Source organism: Heptranchias perlo, chromosome 22 (assembly GCF_035084215.1).
Source record: "Heptranchias perlo isolate sHepPer1 chromosome 22, sHepPer1.hap1, whole genome shotgun sequence".
Lineage (NCBI taxonomy): Eukaryota > Metazoa > Chordata > Chondrichthyes > Hexanchiformes > Hexanchidae > Heptranchias > Heptranchias perlo.
In genome coordinates, this window is record NC_090346.1 from 21,250,511 (window position 1) to 21,273,119 (window position 22,609).

Genomic DNA, 22,609 nt, shown 5'->3' on the forward strand with positions numbered 1-22,609 from the left:
CGGGAGAAAAAAATTATAATGAGGTCCTGCCGTTAAATTCGGCAGGCCCTCCGCGTCCCCGGCCTTAATCATTAAGGTAGAGCCAGTCGGATTCAGAGAAACGGCTGACCAGAAAAAGTATTTAGCTCACAAAAGCACCTCTGAAGGGGGCAGGACAAGTTGAGAAGACTGTTAAAAAAGCATGTGGGATCATTGGCTTCATAAATAGAGGCATAGAGTACAAAAGCAAGGAAGTTATGGTAAACCATAAAGATTTACTAGAATGGTACCAGGGGTGCATGACTTCAGTTACGTGGAGAGACTAGAGAAGCTGGGGTTGTTCTCCTTAGAGCAGAGAAGGCTAAGGGGAGAATAAGGAGAAACTGTTTCCAGTGGCAGAAGGGTCGGCAACCAGAGGACACAGATTTAAGGTAATTGGCAAAAGAACCAGAGGCGAGATGAAGAGAATTTTTTTAGGTGCAGAGGAAGGAGGAGGTGCTAAGTAAAGTAGCTGATATCATATGTAAGTTATATAAACTTTAAACCTATACATGTCATTTTCCTTCCTATGCACAGAACTCACAATTGTCTGCATTAAATTTCATTTGCCATTGCTCTGCTCACAATTATGTATAATCCAACTAATTCTTGTAATTTCTGATCTGCTTTCTCTGATTTGATTTTACCTGCAAATTTGATCAATTTGTATTGAGTTTGTGAACCAAGCTATTGATGTAAATTAGAAACAGTAGTGGTCCCAACACCGAGCCCTGGAGCTCCCCACTCAGTACCTTCCCTCACCCTGATGGAACTCATTGTTTTCTATACTTTAGCCAATTTCTTATCCATTTCTAAAATTTTCTTGGAACCCCACAGTTTTGAGATTAACTAATAGTCTTTTCTGTGGATCTTTACCAAATGCCTATTGTAACCCTAGGTACATCGTATCTTAGGACTTACACAGTCAAAGAAGTCGAGGAAGTTTGTCTGAACTGACTCCAAAGCAAAAGAAAATCGGGCAGGGTGTAAAACGGGCTGTCAATTTGCTACCGCCCGCTTTACACTAATGCCTAAGGCTAATTTCACCCCCACTGAGTCTTTAGTTTCCTGCGTCATTTATATCCTCTGATTCTACTTTCTTGGCATACTTTGAAGTTATAATCTGTGTTTATTTTAAGCAGCTGTCCATGCTATTTGATATAGCTAAAACTTAAGCTCCTCTAATCTCTGCTCATTATTTATCCGTTTCGCTATGAGAACAGATAAGTGAGCTAAGAGTCAATTGGTATTCCTATAAGTGCTGTGCTTCACTTATGCTGTTAGCCAGGCTGTGGTGTGTCTTTTTAATTGATCCATTGTTATGTAGGGATGATTCTCAAACCACAAGGTACCAAAGTACAATTCTAGATAAATAGCTATGCAATTTCCCTTAGACAACTCAAAGCAAAACAAATGGATGTAGAATGTAGGATTCATATAAAAATTTGCTCTGCAAAGAAAGAACATGCACCTCTCTAACAAATTTCATGATCTCAGGACATCCCAAAAGTGCTCGAAACCAATGAAGTGCTTTTTTAAAAAACTATCGTCACTGTTGTAATGTAGGAAACATGGCAGCCAATTTGTGCACAGCAAGGTCCCACAAACAGCAATGAAATAAATGATCAGATCATCTGTTTTAGGTGTTGATTGAGAGATAAATGTTGTCCAAGACAGTGAGAAAACTCTCCTGCTCTTCTTTACATAGTGCCCTCAGATATTTTACGTCCATCTGAGAGGGCAAACAGAGCCTCAGTTTAATATCTCATCCGAAAGATGGCACCTCTGATAGTACAGCACTGAAGTCCCAGCCTAAATTATGTATTGGTTATAATCTTCCAAAATTCTCGAGATTCTGGAATGGTCCCAGTGGACTGGAAGGTAGCAAATGTTACCGCACTATTCATGAAGGGAGGGAGTGACTAAACAGGGAACTACAGGCCAGTTAGCCTGACATCGGTCGTTGGGAAATGCTGAAATCCATTATTAATGAAGTGGTAACAGGGCACTTAGAAAATCATAATATGATTAGGCAGAGTTAACATGGTTTTATGAAAGGGAAATCGTGTTTGACAAATTTATTAGAGTTTTTTGAGGATGCAACTAGCGGGGTAGATAAAGGGGAACCAGTGGATGTAGTATATTTGGATTTTCAAAAGGCATTCGATAAGGTGCCAAATAAAAGGTTGTTACACAAGGTAAGGGCTCATGGGGTTGGGGGTGATATATTAGTATGGATAGAGGATTGGTTAAAGGACAGAAAAGAGAGAGTAGGATTAAACGGGTCATTCTCAGGTTGGCAGGCTGTAACTAGTGGAATTCTGCAAGGATCGGTGCTTGGGCCTCAGCTATTTACGATCTATATTAATGACTCAGATGAAGGGACTGGGTGTAATGTATTCAAGTTTGCTGATGATATAAAGCTAGGTGGGAAAGTAAGCTGTAAGGAGGACACAAAGAGTCTGCAAAGGGATACAGACATATGAGTGGGCAAGAAGGTGGCAGATTGGGTATAATGTGGGGAAATGCGAGGTTATTCACTTTGGTAGGAAGAATAGAAAAACAGAATATTTTTTAAATGGTGAGAAACTATTAAATGTTGGTGTTCAGAGAGATTTGGGTGCAAGAAGCACAGAAGCACAGAAGTACAAGAAGCACAGAAAGTTAGCATGCAGGTACAACAGACAATTAGGAAAGCAGATGGCATGTTGGCCTTTATTGCAAGGGGGTTGGAGTGTAAGAGTAGGGAAGTCTTACTGCAATTGTACAACGCTTTAGTAAGACCTCACCAGGAGTACTGCGTACAGTTTTGGTCTCCTTATCTAAGGAAGGATATACCTTGTAGGGGGTGGTGGTGTGTGTCAGCTTCACCTCTGACTTCTGAGCGGTCCAAATCGCTCCCACTCCCTGGGTTCTAGACTTTGGACTTATTTGGGGGTTGTGACAAAGTGCAGCAGACAACTGGTTTGGTGCAAGAAACTTTGACCTTTATTCAAGAGAGGAAATACAACACAACAATCTTAACACTCTAATAAAATGGGGAACACTTCAGTCCACGCGAGGGAAATTACAGTACAGATACCTCACCCCTCCCAATCCCACTGTACAATCCCACTGTACTAGCTAAGTTGGACTCTAAAGGGCCAGAGATAATGCTCACCAAACGAATCCTTGACAGTAATTCACCCAGAGGTAATTCAGAAATAGATTGTAGAGTGGAAACTTTGCGGATCTTCGGTTTTCTCCTGAGTTGGTTTTCTTTGGTCGCGGTGGCTCAATATTACCCGGTTGGTTGGTGGTAATATTCGGTTGGTTGTTTCGTAAGGCCCTTGTTGCCGCGAGGTGTCTGATGGTCACTGGGGCTGTTGCTCTGGTTTCTTCTTGTGTGTCAGTCTGCTTCTAGAGCTGCTGACCTTCCCTATCAAACTGCCTTCCCCTCGCCTTGTTGTTTGCTGGAAACTGCCCTTCTTTCCAGACACAGGCAGAACCAAGACAAGCAGCCCACCAGAGCCAGCAAGCCAGAGAGAGAGAGAGAGAGAGCTTTCGCCTTGTGGATGTCTCTCTTACAATTGGTCTTCGACACTTTAAAAAAAAACTTCATGTCTGTTTAAACAGTTCTTACAAAGTCCTTAAGAATCTTTGATGGCTTTTTGATGGTCCCTCATCATGTTGCCATTGCTTCTCCCGATGGGTCATTGTTAATTCCGATATGCTGATCACCTGGTATACAGGCTTCCTTTTGTATCCAACGTCCTAGGTGTTGATAGGTTTTGCATTAAAACAAAAACACGGCTCCACCATGTCTGGAGCAGTTGCCTCTTTCAATGGCTGACTGCCTTTCAAATTCGTGCTGAGTGTTGACCACCTGCTGCCGGTTTTGCATTAAAACAGAGACATGTCTGAAGCAGTAATTCTCCGAAGTTCCACGGTGTGTGTGTTGTTGATTTCGTCTGGTGACCTCTCACCTGTCCTTCCATTTTAGGATTATAGTCAATGGCCAAAGTTTTCCCATACTCAGGGTTTTTTAGGGTTTTTCTCCGAGTTTTGGGGGATCTGTGAACTTTGAGAATCTTACAACCTGCCTTAGAGGTGGTACAATGAAGGTTCACCAGATTAATTCCTGGGATGAGAGGGTTGACCTATGAAGAGAGGTTGAGTAGAATGGGCCTATACTCTCTGGAGTTTAGAAGAATGAGAGGTGATCTCATTGAAACATATAAAATTATGAGGAGGCTTGGCAGGGTAGATGCTGAGAGATTGTTTCCCCTGGCTAGAGAGTCTAGAACTGGGGGACATAGTTGCAGGATAAGAGGTCGGCCATTCAAGACTGAGATGAGGAGGAATTTCTTCTCTCAGAGGGTTGTGAATCTTTGGAATTCTCTACCCCAGAGTGCTGTGGATTCTGAGTCATTGAGTATATTCAAGACTGAGATGAATAGATCTTTGGACTCTAGGGGTTTCAAGGGATATGGGGATTGGGCGGGAAAGTGGAGTCGAGGTTGAAGATCAGCCATGATCTGACTGAATGGCAGAGCAGGCTCAAGGGGTGGTATGGCCTATACCTGCTCCTATTTCTTATGTACATAAGTCTCTAGAGTGGGACTTGAACTCATGACCTACAGACTAAGAGGCAAGAGTGCTACAACTGAGCCAAGGCTAACATTGCTTATCTAGAACCACCCCAAGATAATGAGAAGGGACAGCCAAAACAGCAGCAGAATTCCATGAAGCTGCAGTTTGGTCTGCTTTTGGTCAGCCAGGTACCTGATACACACAGAAACCTATCAGCAGATTGGATATCTTAACCATACTGTTGAGAAATCCACATAAGTAGCTTCTGTTTGCTTGATAATGTAATCCTTCCATCTCTATAGCAATGACACAAGAATAAACTAATTCTCAGGTTATCCCAAAATGTTTCACAACTAATGAATTACTTTTTGAGGTAAAAACAGAAAATGCTGGAAATACTCAGCAAGTCAGGCATCGTCTGTGGAGAAAGAAGTAATGTTTCAGTTAACTCTGTTTCTTTCTCCACAGACGCTGCCTGACTTGCTGAGAATTTCCAGCATTTTCTGCTCTTATTTCAGATTTCCTGTATCCACAGTATTTTGCTTTTTAATTGCTTTTTAAGGTCATATCACTATTTGTTTTTGTAGGCAAATGTAGCAGCCACTATGTACAGAGCAAGGTCCCACAAACAGCAATCAGAAAAATGACCAATCTGTTTTGGTGGTGTTGTTTGAGGGACGAATGTTGGTCATAGCACCAGGAAAACTCCCTGCTCTTCTTCAAAGCTGACCAAATTCTGGATGTATGAATACTTATCCTCATTCCTGGCTTGCAGGTAATACTTTTCAGCAGTTGTCTACTCAAGTTTCAGAATTTCCTCAGCAGTTGTATGTTCAGTGTGGGAGTTGACCTTCTTACTGAGACAGTAAAAGGAACAATAGATGATCAAGATGAATCCTACTATCAAGGAAAGGGTCACGAGGACTACTGATACTGAAATTACTGAAATACCCCAAAGATAAACTCAACTCACCTTTGAACAGAGCCACTGTCCTCCAAATCGATAGTCACTAGTTTATCGCAGAAGATTTTAGATATTTTTCTTGTCATTCCAAAAGGTCAATCAACTTCAAATATTTCCGAATTCTGGAATTTCACTACATCTAGTGCATATAGAGCAAAAATTGTCAGCAACTATGTAAGGTCAATGCCAGGCAACAATTACCCAGTAGATCCCTGAGATCAGAAATAATGTTACCTAACAATTTGACGTTCTCTCGGGTTTATCGATTACTCTTTCTCAGAATTCCTGTAATTCAGTAGCTTTCGTACAGCTCAGACTGATTTGTCGGGGATATTTGTTGGTTTTAAAAACCATAAAGAAATGCTACTGTTTGTGTGGATCCTGCCCACAATCTGGAACGACCCTTTAACAATATCTCTCAAAGTAATTCTGAGTTGTTAAGCACACACTGGGGAAAAATAATCTTTAATGCCTAATCACCTCCAACAGCCGAATGGGCGTGATTTATAGTGCGCCACGTGATATTGCAAGGAGCCCTGAAACAACTTAAAAGTCAACGGCAGCTTGGTCCTTGCACCACACAAAGGTTCTTCGCAGCTCTATCGATTGATCGCTGCCACCATGACTGACATAACAGAAGTCGACAAAGAAAACGTTCGCTTCATTTGGCAGAAACTGTTTGCGGATCCCGAAGCAAACGGCAGAACAGTTGTGCTGAGGTAACGATGAAGGTTTACCAAGTTTTTGCATAGTGGTATTTCAGCCTCTCCAGGAATTAATATCATTTCTTTTTGTCAGGGCATAATTCATGTCGCAAAGTACAATCAGTAACAAGGTCTATTTTTACAAAGGTGCTGCATTATAAAGGAAGCCTTGTAACCACTGTAAGGGTATAGTATAACCACATTTATCTAAAACGATTAAGCTGACACATGTATAGTAGTATTCATTGAACTATGTCCAGTTTCTCACGAATAATTATTTTTGTTGAAAATACTTAGCAAATCACAGTGCTGCAAGAAACCTTTCTTGACACGTTAAATAATATTAACTTTATGTTGAAAACTGCTAGAGTAGGGAACTAACAGTACAGCAGTCTTTGGCTGTAACCTCAATGTTAATTACTTCTTATCTTACTAAGATAAAGGACAAAAAAAATCCTGCCTAGTAGGGAATATTTACATTTCCATTTCATCTTTCTCCCTCTGTGGAACTCCACTAATGTGACACCACAGCGAGTGATGTGATTTAACATTCCTTCTGCAAGCTGTAGTTGATATCAGGTCACATGTGAGTGAAGAATGTGGGGAGCAACTTCTTAAAATCTGGTTGCAATACTAGATATGCAGGAAATTGTTTTAGTATGTTTATCCTTCACGTTGGAAAACTATTTGCAATGTAAATTCACTAAAAGATAGATTACATACAAGTGATCAATCTAATGTCAGGCTGGGCAGTTGAGTAGGTAATAATGTATGTTAAAAGTCTGCATTGGTTTAACAGGCATTAAATTGTACTTGAATTGTGAATAACTTAATGTATTGCCACATTCAAAGAATAATTTTGAGCCCTCTCTTTGTACCACTGGTGTGGACCTGGAAGCAGTGATTTGCCAATGATTGACCTGGAAGAATTCCAATCACCCTCATGCACCAACTTCAGTGATAGCTGTTGAAAATTCTCCTCCCACGGAGCCTTTCTATTATAATTCTGCAGTTAATTCATGTTCCCATTCCTTCCATTTTTCTGGTGATGTCCACATATTTTCGTCACATTTCATTTCTGAAAATCCAGACCCACGTGTCTCTCTACCCCCACTAGGTATTAACTTTCACTGCTTTCTGCTCCCACTTAATATTGATTTCATTGGCTTCTCACGATTGCTGTCTGATTTTCTTAATCTAATTCTCTTGTCTATTCTTGTTACATTTCTTGCAATCTTTATTAATGCTGTTCCACTCTGTCTTACTGCAATTGACATCTTCCTCTAGGAACTACACCCTCTACAAAGTCCACAATATGACCTCTCTGAACTGCTCTCCTCTACTCCCAACACCCCACAGTGGTACAGGACCACATCAAAAAAAACCTAAGCCTAGTGCTGCACCAGTACCTCAGCCTCTACAATGGTAAGTTGCATTCCCTCCCCCCAGAAAAGTTATCATGAAGAACAAAGACAGGTTTGTAAAGTGTTAATACACAATTTTGTAGTTTACCAAAAACATGCATGAGTTGGAATCCAAAACTCATTCTGCATGGCTGTTGAGATAATCAAATCCATGTCTCTTGATTTTTTTTCTTTTTGGTAAACCATTGAGTTCTGTCTTATATTCTGTGTATGAAAAGCTGATTATAATTATTGTTATGGGATTTTTTTCTGCTGAATTACTGTTTACCTTATGCCTTCTACTTTAATCAGTTCTCTGTACTCCACTCCATCGTTTTTGTGCTGTGACATTCATCATTGGAACATAGGAACATGGTGGGCCATTCAGCCCCATAGCCTATTCCGCCATTCAATTAGATCATGGCTGATCTATACTACAAATCTGTTTACCCGCCTTTACTCCAAATCCCTTGATATCCTTACCTAACAAAAATCTATCAATCTCAGTCTTGAAAATGTCAGTGCCTTTAACATTAAATGTCCTAAGGCATTTCACATAGGAGGGAGTGGATCAAGTGATAGTACAAGAATTAGGAGAGTTGACCAAATGCATGGTTGAAAATATAAGTTTTGAGGAGACTTTTAAAGGCAGGGAGGGAAGTAGCAAAAGAACAGGTTTAGAGAGTAATACCTAACCAAGAAAGAGCTCTGTCATCAAGCGAGGAACGTTAGGAGCAGGGATGCACAAGATTCCACAGTTAGACTGTAGGGTGCACTCTAGGACAAATGGGTTGGAGGTGGTTGTAGTAATAGGGTGGGCAAAGCAATGGAGGATTTGTAAATAAGGATGAGGATTTTGAATTTGGCGAATTGAGAGATAAGCAGCCAGTGGAGGTAATGGATGAACAGAATTTTGTATAGGATAAGTTGTGGGCGACAGAGTTTTAGATGAATTGGTGTTTATAAAGTGTAGCGTGGGAGGATGAAAAGGTTAGGTCCGAAGGTAACGAATGCAGGAATAAGAGATAGGGTGAGGTTGGGGTATAGACGTGTATGTGGTCTTAGTGATGGATAGTATATGGTGTTTGAAACTCAGTTCAGAGTCAAGCAGGATGCTGAGATTACATCTGGTTCAATCCAAGTTAGCAGCCAGGGAGGAGGTGGAGTCTGGGACAAGGTTATGGAGTGTTTGGCAGTCAAATAAAATGGCTTTGATTTTCCTAATGTTCAACTGGATAAAGTTTTGTTTCTTTGACTTGATAGTAGATTGTCAATCTGACAATGCAGATGTGGTCATGAAATAAAAGGTGGCAATGGGAAGGTGATGCCTTGGGGGTCATCAGCCTACATATAGAAACTGACCCTGTGCCTGCAGATAATGTCCCTGGAGGGGCAGGAAGTAACAAAAGAACAGGATTGGATTAAAGATGAAACCTTGGGGTACTTTGGAAACAATCATCTGGGGGTTGGAAAAAAATCAGTGCTGTAGGAATGAAACCAGATATTGAAAGCCTCCTGGAAGTGGACCACAGAGGAGAGATAGTGGAGGAGGATGGAGTCATTAATTACTTTGACTACAGTGATCTTGGTGCTGTGGGCAGGATGGAGACCAGATTTAAAAGATTCAAAAAGAGAATTTTGGGAGATGTGAGCATAGAGTTGGGTGGGACAATGTGTTCAAGGACCTTTAAAGGAAAGGGAAGTTAGAAATGGAACAGTAGTTGGAAAAAAACGGCGGTGTCAAGGTTGGGGTTTTATGCATGGAGTGATGATAGTGGTTTTGAAAAGAAGGGGAATGTGGCTGAGTAAAAGGAATTAATATTGATGCATGGAGGAAAACATAATGGCATATGGGATGTGCTCATTTCTTTAGAATTTCATATTAAAAAAGTGATTGCTCGTCACCCTTTATAGAGTAATGCAGAGCAGGATCTTAGCTGGGATGGTGATAGGAGCACCAATTGTCATAGTGGCCCTGACTAAGAAGGCAGAAAAATAAGCCAGGGATCCCACTCATTCCAGTGATACCTGCTAAAACATGATTATATATAATGTCATGTGATGACAGGGTTTGGTTCACCTCTGATGCAACTCAGTGGTGCAACTAAATGGCTGGTTTGAATCATCATTGTGTATTTCTCAGAGCATTTTAAAGAATTGTATCATGTTTCCTCTCAATCTTCTTTTCATCAATTAAAAGAAATTCAGATCTGTGAGTCTTCATAACTTAGAGCCCTTTGATCTAGATTCATCCTTATAATTTTTCTTCGTGCCTTTTCCAATCTAACTTTGCACTTTGAAGACAGGGTGCGCAAAACTGCACACAACACAATGTTGCGAATGTGATTATATCAATGATTTAGATTGAGTAGAATGGGCCTATACTCTCTGGAGTTTAGAAGAATGAGAGGCGATCTCATTGACACTTATAAGATTCTTAGAGGGCATGACAGGGTTGATGCTGAGAGGCTATTTCCCCTGGCTGGAGAGTCTAGAACTAGGGGGCATTGTCTCAGGATAAGGGGTTGACCATTTAAGACTGAGAAGAGGAGGAATTTCTTCACTCAGAGGGTAGTGAACCATTGCAATTCTCTACCCCAAAGGGCAGTGGATGCTGAGTCATTGAGTATATTCAAGGCTGAGATGGATAGATTTTTGGACTCTAGGGGAATCAAGAGATATGGGGATCGGGCGGGAAAGTGGAGTTGAGGTTGAAGGTCAGCCATGATCTTATTGAATGGCGGAGCAGGTTCGAGGCCTACTCCTGCTCCTATTTCTTATGTTCTTATACAAGATGATGATAACTTGTTTTGACTTATTGCAAAACACTATTGAGTCACATCAAATTATTTGGATGGTCTTGTTGATAAGACCTTAACATTTACTGGACACTTTGGGATAGATCTTGACTTTGTGCGATAGTGCCGACTCGCTATCACCTGTTTTACACTATCACACAAAATCAAGATCTACCCTTTTGAGTGAATATTCAATATACACCTAATGCCCTTTCCTTTTCTAACTTTGCTAATTGACACCCCTCCATTGCGCACAGATGCTTCATGTTTCCTGTTACAATGTGCGTTACTGTACGTTTATTTAGACCAACATCTATCTTCCCGTTTCATAGTCCATCCACTAAATTGAATGCTAGCAATCTAGCTTGTAGTTATAACATGCCCATCCAGTTAAGTGTCATTATAAAATATTTGTAACCTTATTATTAGAATTATCCGCCTCCATATCAACAGAGGCAGACTAAGAATAGGTTCCCGACTACTCTCAGACAAAACTTTTATCAATCTACCATTCCTTTAACACAGTTAGCTAAATTGTTATTGGTTACATGAGCCATAATCATCTTTAACAGTTTCACATTTGGAACTTTGTCAATTTCCTTCTGAAAATATAGGTAAATTATATCCACCGGATAGCCATTATTCACAGATTTCATTACCTATTTAAAGCATTGTAGTAGATTGGTGTAACATGTTTTTCTGCTTTTAAATCCATGTTGAATACTTCTTATGGCCGAGTGCTCTTTAGATGGACATTGATCCCATGAATTTTTCTTGAGCATCTCCCCCATTGCAGGTGTTAGGCAAACTACTAATAAATCTTGCACTTAAGTATCATTTATGAATATTAGGATAATTCACTATCCACCAGTCTATAGGTACAAACCCTGTATTTGCTAACAAATATCATACAATAATTACAGATGAGGGAAGCTGTTTGACCCATCTTAAACAATTTTACAACACCAAGTTATAGTCCAGCAATTTTATTTTAAATTCACAAGCTTTCGGAGACTTCCTCCTTCCTCAGGTAAATGTAAACATTTGCCTGAGGAAGGAGGTAGTCTCCGAAAGCTTGTGAATTTAAAATAAAATTGCTGGACTATAACTTGGTGTTGTAAAATTGTTTACAATTGTCAACCCCAGTCCATCACCGGCATCTCCACATCATGACCCATCTTAGTTCAGCATCTTAGAGAGCCCCTACAATCTCTCCATTGCAGCATCCAATTGGTTCTTAAATGATTCCAGGGTTTTTGCCTCTACTAATCTATCTGGAACTCCATTCTATCTATTTAGGTTGATTCTTTGTACTGAAGTTTCATCCATTTCTTCAAGCGATTTTAGGGTCTATCACATGTGACCCAGATGCTCCCCAAGTTTTTCTCATAACACATGCCTTACTAATCTGTATCTTTGAACATTTGAGCCAACTAGCTGGATTTTCCAGTTCCTTTAGTGAAAGATTTAGGGCTATATGAGACTTAGCATCCATAAATCGTTCATCCAGAAAACCTGAACCCACCAATATACCACAAATTACTTATAAGTTGTTTGCTGTAACAGTAGCTTTAGCATGATACAGATTGATTGCCTTCTTATTGGACAAGGAAGCTTCCAAATACAACTGCACCTCTTGCTCATAAGACGGTGCCTCTTATAGGTTTTCTCACCTAATGCATTGCTCTATGAGAGAAAGCTATAGTCAGAACTCAGGGAAAACTTGACTTATATCAATCACTGTGATGCCTGAAGGACCCAGCGTTGTCTCCTCAGCCATCTCTCTTCCATTAATCTTATTTTCCAGTTGTCTCCATCTGAAACTTTCACTGCTCCTCTCCACATATGACTATTTGGAGATGTGGAGAGTGTAATCAGGTACCACTTTCTTTCTTGATAATGATTCATTGCTGTTTCCTACTTTGCAATATTAACTATCAGATTGAGAGTATAAAAAATAATTCTAAATTTCTGAAATTTTTACTGAATTTTATCTTTTTATATTGGATTAAAAGAAACAAAACATTTTATTTTAGTTAAAAGAAAACCTCAAGAATATACTTCCATTGCCAATTAATTAAAAAAATCTTTAACTTGTATGAATCAGATTGTTCACAGATCATCCCGAGACAAAGAAGTACTTCAAGAATTTTAAGAATATTTCAACCATGGAAGAAATGCAAAAATCAGCTCAGATCAGAAGACATGGTAAGGCAGTGATGAACGGGCTGAACAACATCATTGAGAACCTGGACGACTGGAATGCAGCTGGTGACGTTCTGACATCCATGGCAAAAAGACATATTTATGTGCATAAAGTAGATGTGTACAACTTTCAGGTAAGTCTCTGATTCATGTAATATATCTCTTTGTTTTTCTTTGAATCCACATTGAAAGGTAATTTACATATTTTGAGGGAAAAAAGCTGACTAGTCTCACCATAGATTTTGAATGCTGATCTTAAGTTACAATCATATTTGAAAACGACAGTGTAAATGTACACTTTATAGTAAGCTCCAGCCAGATCAGGTTAGTAATATGTAAATGTTTAATTACAAATCTCTGATAAATTGTATATGGTTTTCTAAAAAGTTTATAGAATCATAGAATCTTACACCACAGAAGGAGGCCATTCAGCACATCTTGACTGTGCTAGCTCTTGAAAGAGCTGTCCAATTTAGTCCCACACCCCAGCCTTTTCCCCATAACCCTGCAAATTAGTCCTCTTCAAGCACATGTCCAATTGCCTTCAACCTGTCCTGCCACCTTCAAAGATTTGTGCACATATACCCTCAGGTCTCTCTGTTCCTGCACCCCCTTTAGAATTGTACCATTTAGTTTAAATTGCCTCTCCTCATTCTTCCAGCTTCTCTAGTTTCCCCACATAACTGGTCCCTAATCCCTTGTACTATTCTAGTAAATCTCCTCTGCACGCTCTCCAAGGTGTGGTACACAGAATTGGAAACAACACTCCAGCTGAGGCCTAACCAGTGATTTACAAAGGTTTACCATAACTCCCTTGCGTAGTCTATGCCTCTATTTATAAAACCAAGGATCCTGTATGCTTTTTTAACAGCTTTATCAACTTGTCCTGCCACCTTCAAAGATTTGTATATGTGAACCCCAAGGTCCCTCTGTTTATGCACCCCCTTTGAAATTGTACCATTTAGTTTATATTGCTTCCCCTCATTCTACCTTTGAAAATGCATCGCTTCACACTTCATTTGCCATGTGTCTGCCCATTTCACTCATTCGCTTGCAAGTTAAATGAGATCAGGTGTTTTAAGGGTGTGGTTGAAAGCAGGTACCTACACCAGTTAAAATTATGTAAAATAAGTTAATTCTCCTTTTTGTCTTTAAGTCAAACTTGTCCCACTGAAGCCGATTTTATTCTTATGATCTTTTTGATTTTTGTTATTGCAGATTATATTTAATGTAATCATCAAAATCATGGAAGAGTCACTGGGGACCACCTTTACGCAAGAGATCCGTGAATCCTGGCTGAAGTTGTTCCAAAACATTTACAATTATCTTGAGAATAGCTACAGGACCCTCGCAGCTGATTCCTAGATTGGTGCCACATCTCCCGCACACATGTTTGCCACTCTAACAATTGATAATCAATTCTGAATAAATGAATTGCTGCATTATATTATCTCTGAACAACTCTATATTGCATAGACTAACATGATCAGAATTTGAATGCATTTATTTGGCAACAGCTGTGTCTTGAAACTAATACTGGGAAAGATAGGCCTATGAAATAAATTAAAATAGAGACATCGATTGATCATCTGTATTAAATTATATAATGTAAGAAATAAATTTTTGGATCATTTGTGCAACTAACATACTGAACTAGCATAATTTTAAAATTTAAATCAGCAGTAAGACAAAAGTACATTTTAAATCAATGGACCAATTTCATTTTGTTAAGATGGATGCCTTTCAAAAGGGCGGTGTGAGATATACTCCATTTTAAATATATATTTACTTTGCTTTTAGATCTATTTTCTCTAGAAATTGGCACGATCCACATCCCCTCAAATCCAGTTATTTATTTGCGGGGACTCCCTGCAGCAATATTATGCGATCCTTCTATCTTGACCTCTCATAGTAGTATTAGGAAGCAGATGAATGTTCTTGCTGTGATCATATTGTTGAAGCTAGGAAAATACTGCTGTCTCCAAGAGAATCATGTACTGTAAAAATATCTGGTTCACATTTTTTGAGTGCTATTTGCGCTGAGCAGAGACAGTTTCGACCCCATCTTTCTCTACATACCATGGATGGATGGCAGTTTGGGGCAGACTTGACATGAATATATTAGACTCTGAACCTGCATATGCAGATTCCCCATTCTTCTTTCTATTGCGCTGTGATAGATACTTGAATCATTGGCAAAATCATTTTTAGGGATCAGTCCTCCTCCATGTTGAGCACCACTTGGAGGAAGCACTGAGGGTAGCAAGGGCACAGAATGTACTCTGGTTGGGGAACTTCAATGTCCATCACCAAGAGTGGTTCGGTAGCACCACTACTGACCGAGCTGGCCGAGTCCTGAAGGACATAGCTGCCAGACTGGGCCTGTGGCAGGTGGTGAGCGAACCAACACGAGGGAAAAACCTATTTGACCTTGTCCTCACCAATCTACCTGTCGCAGATGCATCTGTCCATGATAGTATTGGTAGGAGTGACCACCGCACAGTCCTCGTGAAGACAAAGCCCCATCTTCGCACTGAGGACACCATCCAACGTGTTGTGTGGCACTATCACCGTGCTAAATGGGATCGATTCAGAACAGATCTAGCAGCTCAAAACTGGGCATCAATGAGGCGCTGTGGGCCATCAGCAGCAGCAGAATTGTATTCCAGCACAATCTGTAACCTCATGGCCCGGCATATTCCTCGCTCCAACAAGCCAGGGGATCAACCCTGGTTCAATGAGGAGTGCAGAAGAGCATGCCAGAAGCAGCACCAGGCGTACCTAAAAATGAGATGCCAAACTGGTGAAGCTATAACTCAGGACTACATGCATGCTAAACAGCGGAAGCAACATGCTATAGACAGAGCTAAGTGATTCCACAACCAACGGATCAGATCAAAGCTCTGCAGTCTTGCCACATTCAGTCGTGAATGGCGGTGGACAATTAAACAACTAATGGGAGGAGGAGGCTCTGTAAACGTCCCCATTCTCAATGATGGCAGAGTCCAGCACGTGAGTGCAAAAGAAAAGGCTGAAGCGTTTGCAGCCATATTCGGCCAGAAGTGCCTAGTGGATGATCCATCTCGGCCTCCTCCCGATATCCCCACCATCACAGAAGCCAGTCTTCAGCCAATTCGATTCACTCCACGTGATATCAAGAAATGGCTGAGTGGACTGGATACATTCAAGGTTATGGGCCCCGACAACATCCCAGCTGAAGACTTGTACTCTAGAACTAGTCGTGCCTTGAGCCAAACTGTTCCAGTATAGCTACAACACTGGCATCTACCCGACAATGTGGAAAATTGCCCAGGTATGTCCTGTCCACAAAAAGCAGGACAAATCAAATCTGGCCAATTACCGCCCCATCAGTCTACTCTCAATCATCAGCAAAGTGATGGACGGTGTCATCGATAGTGCTATCAAACGGCACTTACTCACCAATAACCTGCTCACCGATGCTCAGTTTGGGTTCCGCCAGGACCACTTGGCTCCAGACCTCATTACAGCCTTGGTTCAAACATGAGAGTGACTACCCTTGACATCAAGGCATCATTTGTCCGAGTGTGGCACAAAGGAGCCCTAGTAAAATTGAAGTCAGTGGGAATCAGGGGGAAAACTCTCCAGTGGCTGGAGTCGTACCTAGCACAAAGGAAGATGGTAGTGGTTGTTGGAGGCCAATCATCTCAGCCTCAGGACATTTCTGCAGGTTTTCCTCAGGCCAGTGTCCTAGGCCCAACCATCTTCAGCTGCTTCATCAATGTCTTTCCCTCCATCACAAGGTCAGAAATGGGGATGTTCGCTGATGATTGCAGTGTTCAGTTCCATTCGCAACCCCTCAGATATTGAAGCAGTCCATGCCCTCATGCAGCAAGACCTGGACAACATCCAGGCTTGGGCTGATAAGTGGCAAGTAATATTCGCCAGAAAAGTGCCAGGCAATTACCATCTCCAACAAAAGAGAGTCTAACCACTTCCCCTTGACATTCAATGGCATTACAATCGCTGAATCTCCCACCATCAATATCCTGGGGGGTCACCATTGACCAGAAACTTAACTGGACCAGCCATATAGATACTGTGGCTACTAGTGCAGGTCAGAGGCTGGGTATTCTGTGGTGAGTGACTCACCTCCTGACTCCCCAAAACCTTTCCACCATCTACAAGGCACAAGTCAGGAGTGTGATGGAATACTCTCCACTTGCCTGGATGAGTGCAGCTCCAACAACACTCAAGAAGCTCGACGCCATCCAGGACAAAGCAGCCCGCTTGATTGGCACCCCATCCACCACCCTAAACATTCACTCCCTTCACCACCGGCGCACTGTGGCTGCAGTGTGTACCATCCACAGGATGCACTGCAGCAACACGCCAATACTTCATTGACAACACCTCCCAACGCGACCTCTACCACCTCGAAGGACAAGGGCAGCAGGCACATGGGAACAACACCACCTGCACTTTCCCCTCCAAGTCACACATCATCCCGACTTGGAAATATATCGCAGTTCCTTCGTCGTCCCTGGGTCAAAATCCTGGAATTCCCTTCCTAACAGCACTGTGGGAGAAACTTCACTACACGGACTGCAGCAGTTCAAGAAGGCGGCTCACCACCATCATCTCCAGGGCAATTAGGGATGGGCAATAAATGCTGACCTTGCCAGCGACGCCCACATCCCATGAATGAATTTTTAAAAAATCAGCTATTTCAGGACCCTCATGTATGTGGCAATGTAAAAATATTATAAAATGAATAGGATGAAATGCTTTTTGGGACTCTGGCTATATGTATAGATGAAATTCACACCATGATTATAGGAACTAACCGTTTGTACAATTACCATTCCCTTATCTTGCCCAGGATTGTACACTACAAGTTTATATGTATGCTGGTTTTAAAACCTATTGCCTATCATTAATTAAAAATATGCTAGTTGAGTATGCAAATTGCTCAAATTATTTCTTGCGTGATATAATTTAACAATACAGATAATCAATAGATGTCGCTACACTAATTTATTTCATGAATATAACACATTTTACAATCTGCATTGCATCTTTTCAAATATGTATTTAGCAATATCAATACAACAGAAAAATGTTATTCTATCTCATCGACTAATTTTAGGATGTAATGTTCAACTTAATTTGTAAAATTGTCGTTCCAACAAGCCAGTTGCTGAAAGAAAACTTTTAGTAATGTTGTATTTGCTTTTTTAGTACAATAACATTTTTGTTGCCCATAATGATTATATGCACAGAAAACATTGATTTCTTAAAATTATTTGTGGTGCTGTAAAATATAGAGAGCCCTGCTTAAGTCATAAAGCTAGCTGATAGAGAACGAATAACATTGATTAAAAGATAAATAAGTTGATTGAGACATCTGTTAAGTACTTCATATTTTCACGATCTGCAGATGGTGATGGTAAAAATATTTACTTACATTCAATAGATGTCATAAAATTGAACTGAAAAGTTTGCATGACTTTTTAATTAGTGTTCTGATGCCCATTCCCATAAGCACCCCATACCTTCTGGAGTTGAACGTCCAAAATCCATTGACACTCAATCAGGAGGGGGGAGGAGTCTGGAGATCAGGTCTGGAGAGAGCCTGGGGTGGGGGGAGGCTGGAGATGGGAGGGTCCAGGAGAGGCTGGTGCTCGGGGCTGGGGGAAGTCTGGAGATTGGGGGAGCCACGGGGAGTCTGAAGATCCGGGTGGGGCCACGGGGAGGCTGGAGATCGGGGCTGGGGAGATACTAGAAATGGAGCCGGGGGGAGGCTGGAGATCAAGGCTGCGGAGGAGAAGAAGGCTCTGGGCAATGATCGGGCTGGGGGAGGCCAAAGGTTTCCTTGTCCGGCCTTGGGTGAGCACTCCTGCTCCTCCTGAGCCACAAGAACGCTAAAAGAGTTAGATATTTAGTACTTACCTTCAGGAGTCGGCAGATGCTGAATTTGACCAGCTGCCGGGAAGCCGACAGCTCGGGCCTCCCCCTCATTTCCAGTTAAATTTAAGTCGCGGTGCCAATAATGTTATCACTTTGGAATGCTAATTAGGCCGCCGCCTGCCTTTTGCGGAAGCCTCATCTGTATGTTAAAATTTAAACGAGCAGGAATTTTTTTGGTATTCATTCCTGGGATGTGGGCATCGCTTGCGAGGCCGGCATTTATTGCCCATCCCTAATTGCCCTTGAGAAGGTGGCGGTGAGCTGCCTTCTTCAACCGCTGCAGTCCGTGTGGTGAAGGTTCTCCCACAGCGCTGTTACGTAGGGAATTCCAGGATTTTGACCCAGCGACGATGAAGGAACGGCGATATATTTCCAAGTCGGGATGGTGTGTGAATTGGAGGGGAACGTGCAGGTGGTGTTGTTCCCATGTGCCTGCTGCCCTTGTCCTTTGAGGTGGTAGAGGTCTTGGGTTTGGGAGGTGCTGTCGAAGAAGCCTTGGCGAGTTGCTGCAGTGCATTCTGTCGATGGTACACACTGCAGCCACGGTGCGCCGGTGGTGAAGGGAATGAATATTTAGGGTGGTGGGTGGGGTGCCAATCAAGCGGGCTGCTTTGTCCTGGATGGTATCGAGCTTCTTGAGTGTTGTTGGAGCTGCACTCATCCAGAAAAGTGGAGAGTATTCCATCACACTCCTGACTTGTGCCTTGTAGATGGTGGAAAGACTTTGGGAAGTCAGGCCGTGAGTCACTCACCGCAGAATACCCAGCCTCTGACCTGCTCTTGTAGCCACAGTATTTATGTGGCTGGTCCAGTTAAGTTTCTGGTCAATGGTGATCCCCAGGATGCTGATAGTGGGGGATTTTGTGATGGTAATGCCATTGAATGTCAAGGGGAGGTGGTTAGACTCTTGTTGGTGATGGTCATTGCTTGGCACTTGTCTGGCACAAATGTTACTTGCCACTTATCAGCCCAAGCCTGGATGTTGTCCAGGTCTTGCTGCATGCAGGCACGGACTGCTTCATTATCTGAGGGGTTGCGAATGGAACTGAACACTGTGCAATCATCACCGAATATCCCCATTTCTGAACTTATGTTGGAGGGTAGGTCATTGAAGAAGCAGCTGAAGATGGTTGGGCCTAGGACACTGCCCTGAGGAACTCCTGCAGCAATGTCCTGGGGCAGAGATGATTGGCCTCCAACAACCACTACCATCTTCCTTTGTGCTAGGTATGACTCCAGCCGCTGGAGAGTTTCCCCCTGATTCCCATTGACTTCAATTTTACTCGGGCTCCTTGGTGCCACACTCGGTCAAATGCTGCCTTGATGTCAAGGGCAGTCACTCTCACCTCACCTCTGGAATTCAGCTCTTTTTTCCATGTTTGGCCCAAGGCTGTACTGAGGTCTGGAGCCGAGTGGTCCTGGCGGAACCCAAACTGAGCATCAGTGAGCAGGTTATTGATGAGTAAGTGCCGTTTGATAGCACTGTCAACAACACCTTCCATCACTTTGCTGATGATTGAGAGTAGACTGAGGTAATTGGCTGGATTGGGTTTGTCCTGCTTTTTGTGGACAGGACATACCTGGGCAATTTTCCACATTGTTGGGTAGATGCCAGTGTTGTAGCTGTACTGCAACAGCTTGGCTAGAGGCACGGCTATTTCTGGAGCACAAGTCTCCAGCACTGCAGCGGGATGTTGTCGGGGCCCATAGCCTTTGCTGTATCCAGTGCACTCAGCCGTTTCTTGATATCACGTGGAGTGCATCGAATTTGCTGAAGACTGGCTTCTGTGATGGTGGAGATATCGGGAGGAGGCCGAGGTGGATCATCCACTCGGCACTTCTGGCGAAGATGGTTGCAAACGCTTCAGCCTTGTCTTTTGCACTCTGCCATCATTGAGGATGGGGATGTTCACGGAGCCTCCTCCTCCCGTTAGTTGTTTAATTGTTCACCACTATTCACGCCTGGATGTGGCAGGACTTTGATCTGATCCGTTGGTTGTGGAATCGCTTAGCTCTGTCTATAGCATGTTGGTTCCGCTGTTTAGCATGCATGTAGTCCTGTGTTGTAGCTTCACCAGTTTAGCACCTCATTTTTAGGTATGCCTGGTGCTGCTCCTGGCATGCTCTTCTACACTCCTCATTGAACCAGGGTTTATCCCCTAGCTTGTTGGTAATGGTAGAGTGAGGAATATGTCAGGCGATGAGGTTACAGATTGTGGTGGAATACAATCCTGCTGATGCCCACAGTGCCTCATTTATGCCCAGTTTTGAGTGCTAGATCTGTTCTGAATCGATTCCATTTAGCACGGTGGTAGTGCCACACAACACGTTGGATGGTGTCCTCATTGTGAAGACAGGACTTCGTCTCCACATGGACTGTGCGGTGTTCACTCCTACCAATACTGTCATGGACAGATGCATCTGCGACATCTGAAGTAGGTTTTTCCCTCGTGTTGGTTCACTAACCACCTGCCGCATGCCCAGTCTGGCAGCTATGTACTTCAGGACTCGGTCAGCTCGGTCTGTAGTGGTGCTACCAAGCCAACCTTGGTGATGGACATTGAAGTCCCCCACACAGAGTACATCCTGAGCCCTTGCTATCTGTCTTAACCAGGACCAGATGAACATGTCATGGACAGCCTGGAGGATCCCTCAGCACTAATTAAGGGACCATATCGGATATATTGGCTAGTTGCTGGATTAGTGCTTCCAGCTGCTGATGCATTTGTACCTGTTTTTATAGGTCTCCTATACTTGAATACTACGACTAGGGGATCTCGCCTAACATTTAGAGCCAGGTCTTGCAGGAGTGAAGTTAGGAAACGTTTTTCCATGCAAAGGGTGGGAGAAGTTTGGAACGCTCTTCTGCAATTGGTAGTTGATGCTAGCTCAATTTTTCATTCTAAATCTGAGATTTATAGATTTTTGTTAACCAAGGGTATTAGGTAATATGGAGCTAAGGCGGGTGTATGGATTTTGGTCACAGATCAACCATGATCCCACTGAATGGCGGAACAGGCTCACGGGCTAAATGCCTCTGCCACTTGCTGCCTCCTGTTATGCACCACCTGCTCCTGCAAGAAAGCGGGACGTGTGTCAGTGTAGGGGGTGGTGGTGTGTGTCAGCTTCACCTCTGACTTCTGAGCGGTTCAAATCGCTCCCACTCCCTGAGTTCTAGACCTTGGACTTATTTGGGGGTTGTGACAAAGTGCAGCAGACAACTGGTTTTGGTGCAAGAAACTTCGATCTTTATTCAAGAGAGAAAATACAACACAATAATCTTAACACTCTAATAAAATGGGGAACACTTCGGTACACACAAGGGAAATTACAGTAAAAAGATACCTCACCCCTCCCAATCCCACTGTACTAGCTAAGTTGGACTCTAAAGGACCAGAGATAATGCTCACCAAACGAATCCTTGACAGTAATTCACCCAGAGGTAAGTCATGAATAGATCATAGAGTGGAAACTTTGCGGATCTTCGGTTTTCTCCCGAGTTGGTTTTCTTTGGTCGCGGCGGCCCAATATTACCCGGTTGGTTGGTGATAATATTTGGTTGGTTGTTTTGTAAGGCCCTTGTTGCCGCGAGGTGTCTGATGGTCACTGGGGCTGTTGCTCTGGTTTCTTCTTGTGTGTCGGCCTGCTTCTAGAGCTGCTGACCTTCTCTATTGAACTGCTTTCCTGTTGCCCCCTCGCCTTGTTGAACTGTCGTCTCCCGAGCTGTCGAACTCCTGGCTGAACTGAACTGCTTTGCCCTTGCAGGGCTGGCTGACCGGTTCTCTCACGTAGGGTTCGTTGGTTTCGCTGGAAGCTGCTCTCCTTCCAGAGACAGGCAGAACAAAAGAAGCAGAACACAAGAACCAGCAAGTGCCAGAGAGAGAGAGAGGTTTCGAGTTTCCACTTCTATATCCCTCTCTTACAATGGTCTTCGTCACTTAAAAAAAGCACTTCATGTCTGTTTAAACAGTTCTTACAAAGTCCTTAAGAATCTTT

At 42.5% G+C, this 22,609-nt stretch overlaps 1 protein-coding gene across 1 annotated transcript; it reads left to right on the forward strand.

Annotated features, from left to right (window-relative positions):
* The first annotated feature begins 6,098 nt into the window (after nucleotides 1-6,098).
* LOC137340585 (cytoglobin-2-like) lies at nucleotides 6,099-14,109 on the forward strand. Its single transcript, XM_068003131.1, has 3 exons — nucleotides 6,099-6,273; nucleotides 12,567-12,798; nucleotides 13,883-14,109. The coding sequence occupies exons 1-3, from the start codon at nucleotides 6,176-6,178 to the stop codon at nucleotides 14,027-14,029; spliced, it is 477 nt and encodes a 158-aa protein (XP_067859232.1). The 5' UTR covers nucleotides 6,099-6,175; the 3' UTR covers nucleotides 14,030-14,109.
* Nucleotides 14,110-22,609: the final 8,500 nt, after the last annotated feature.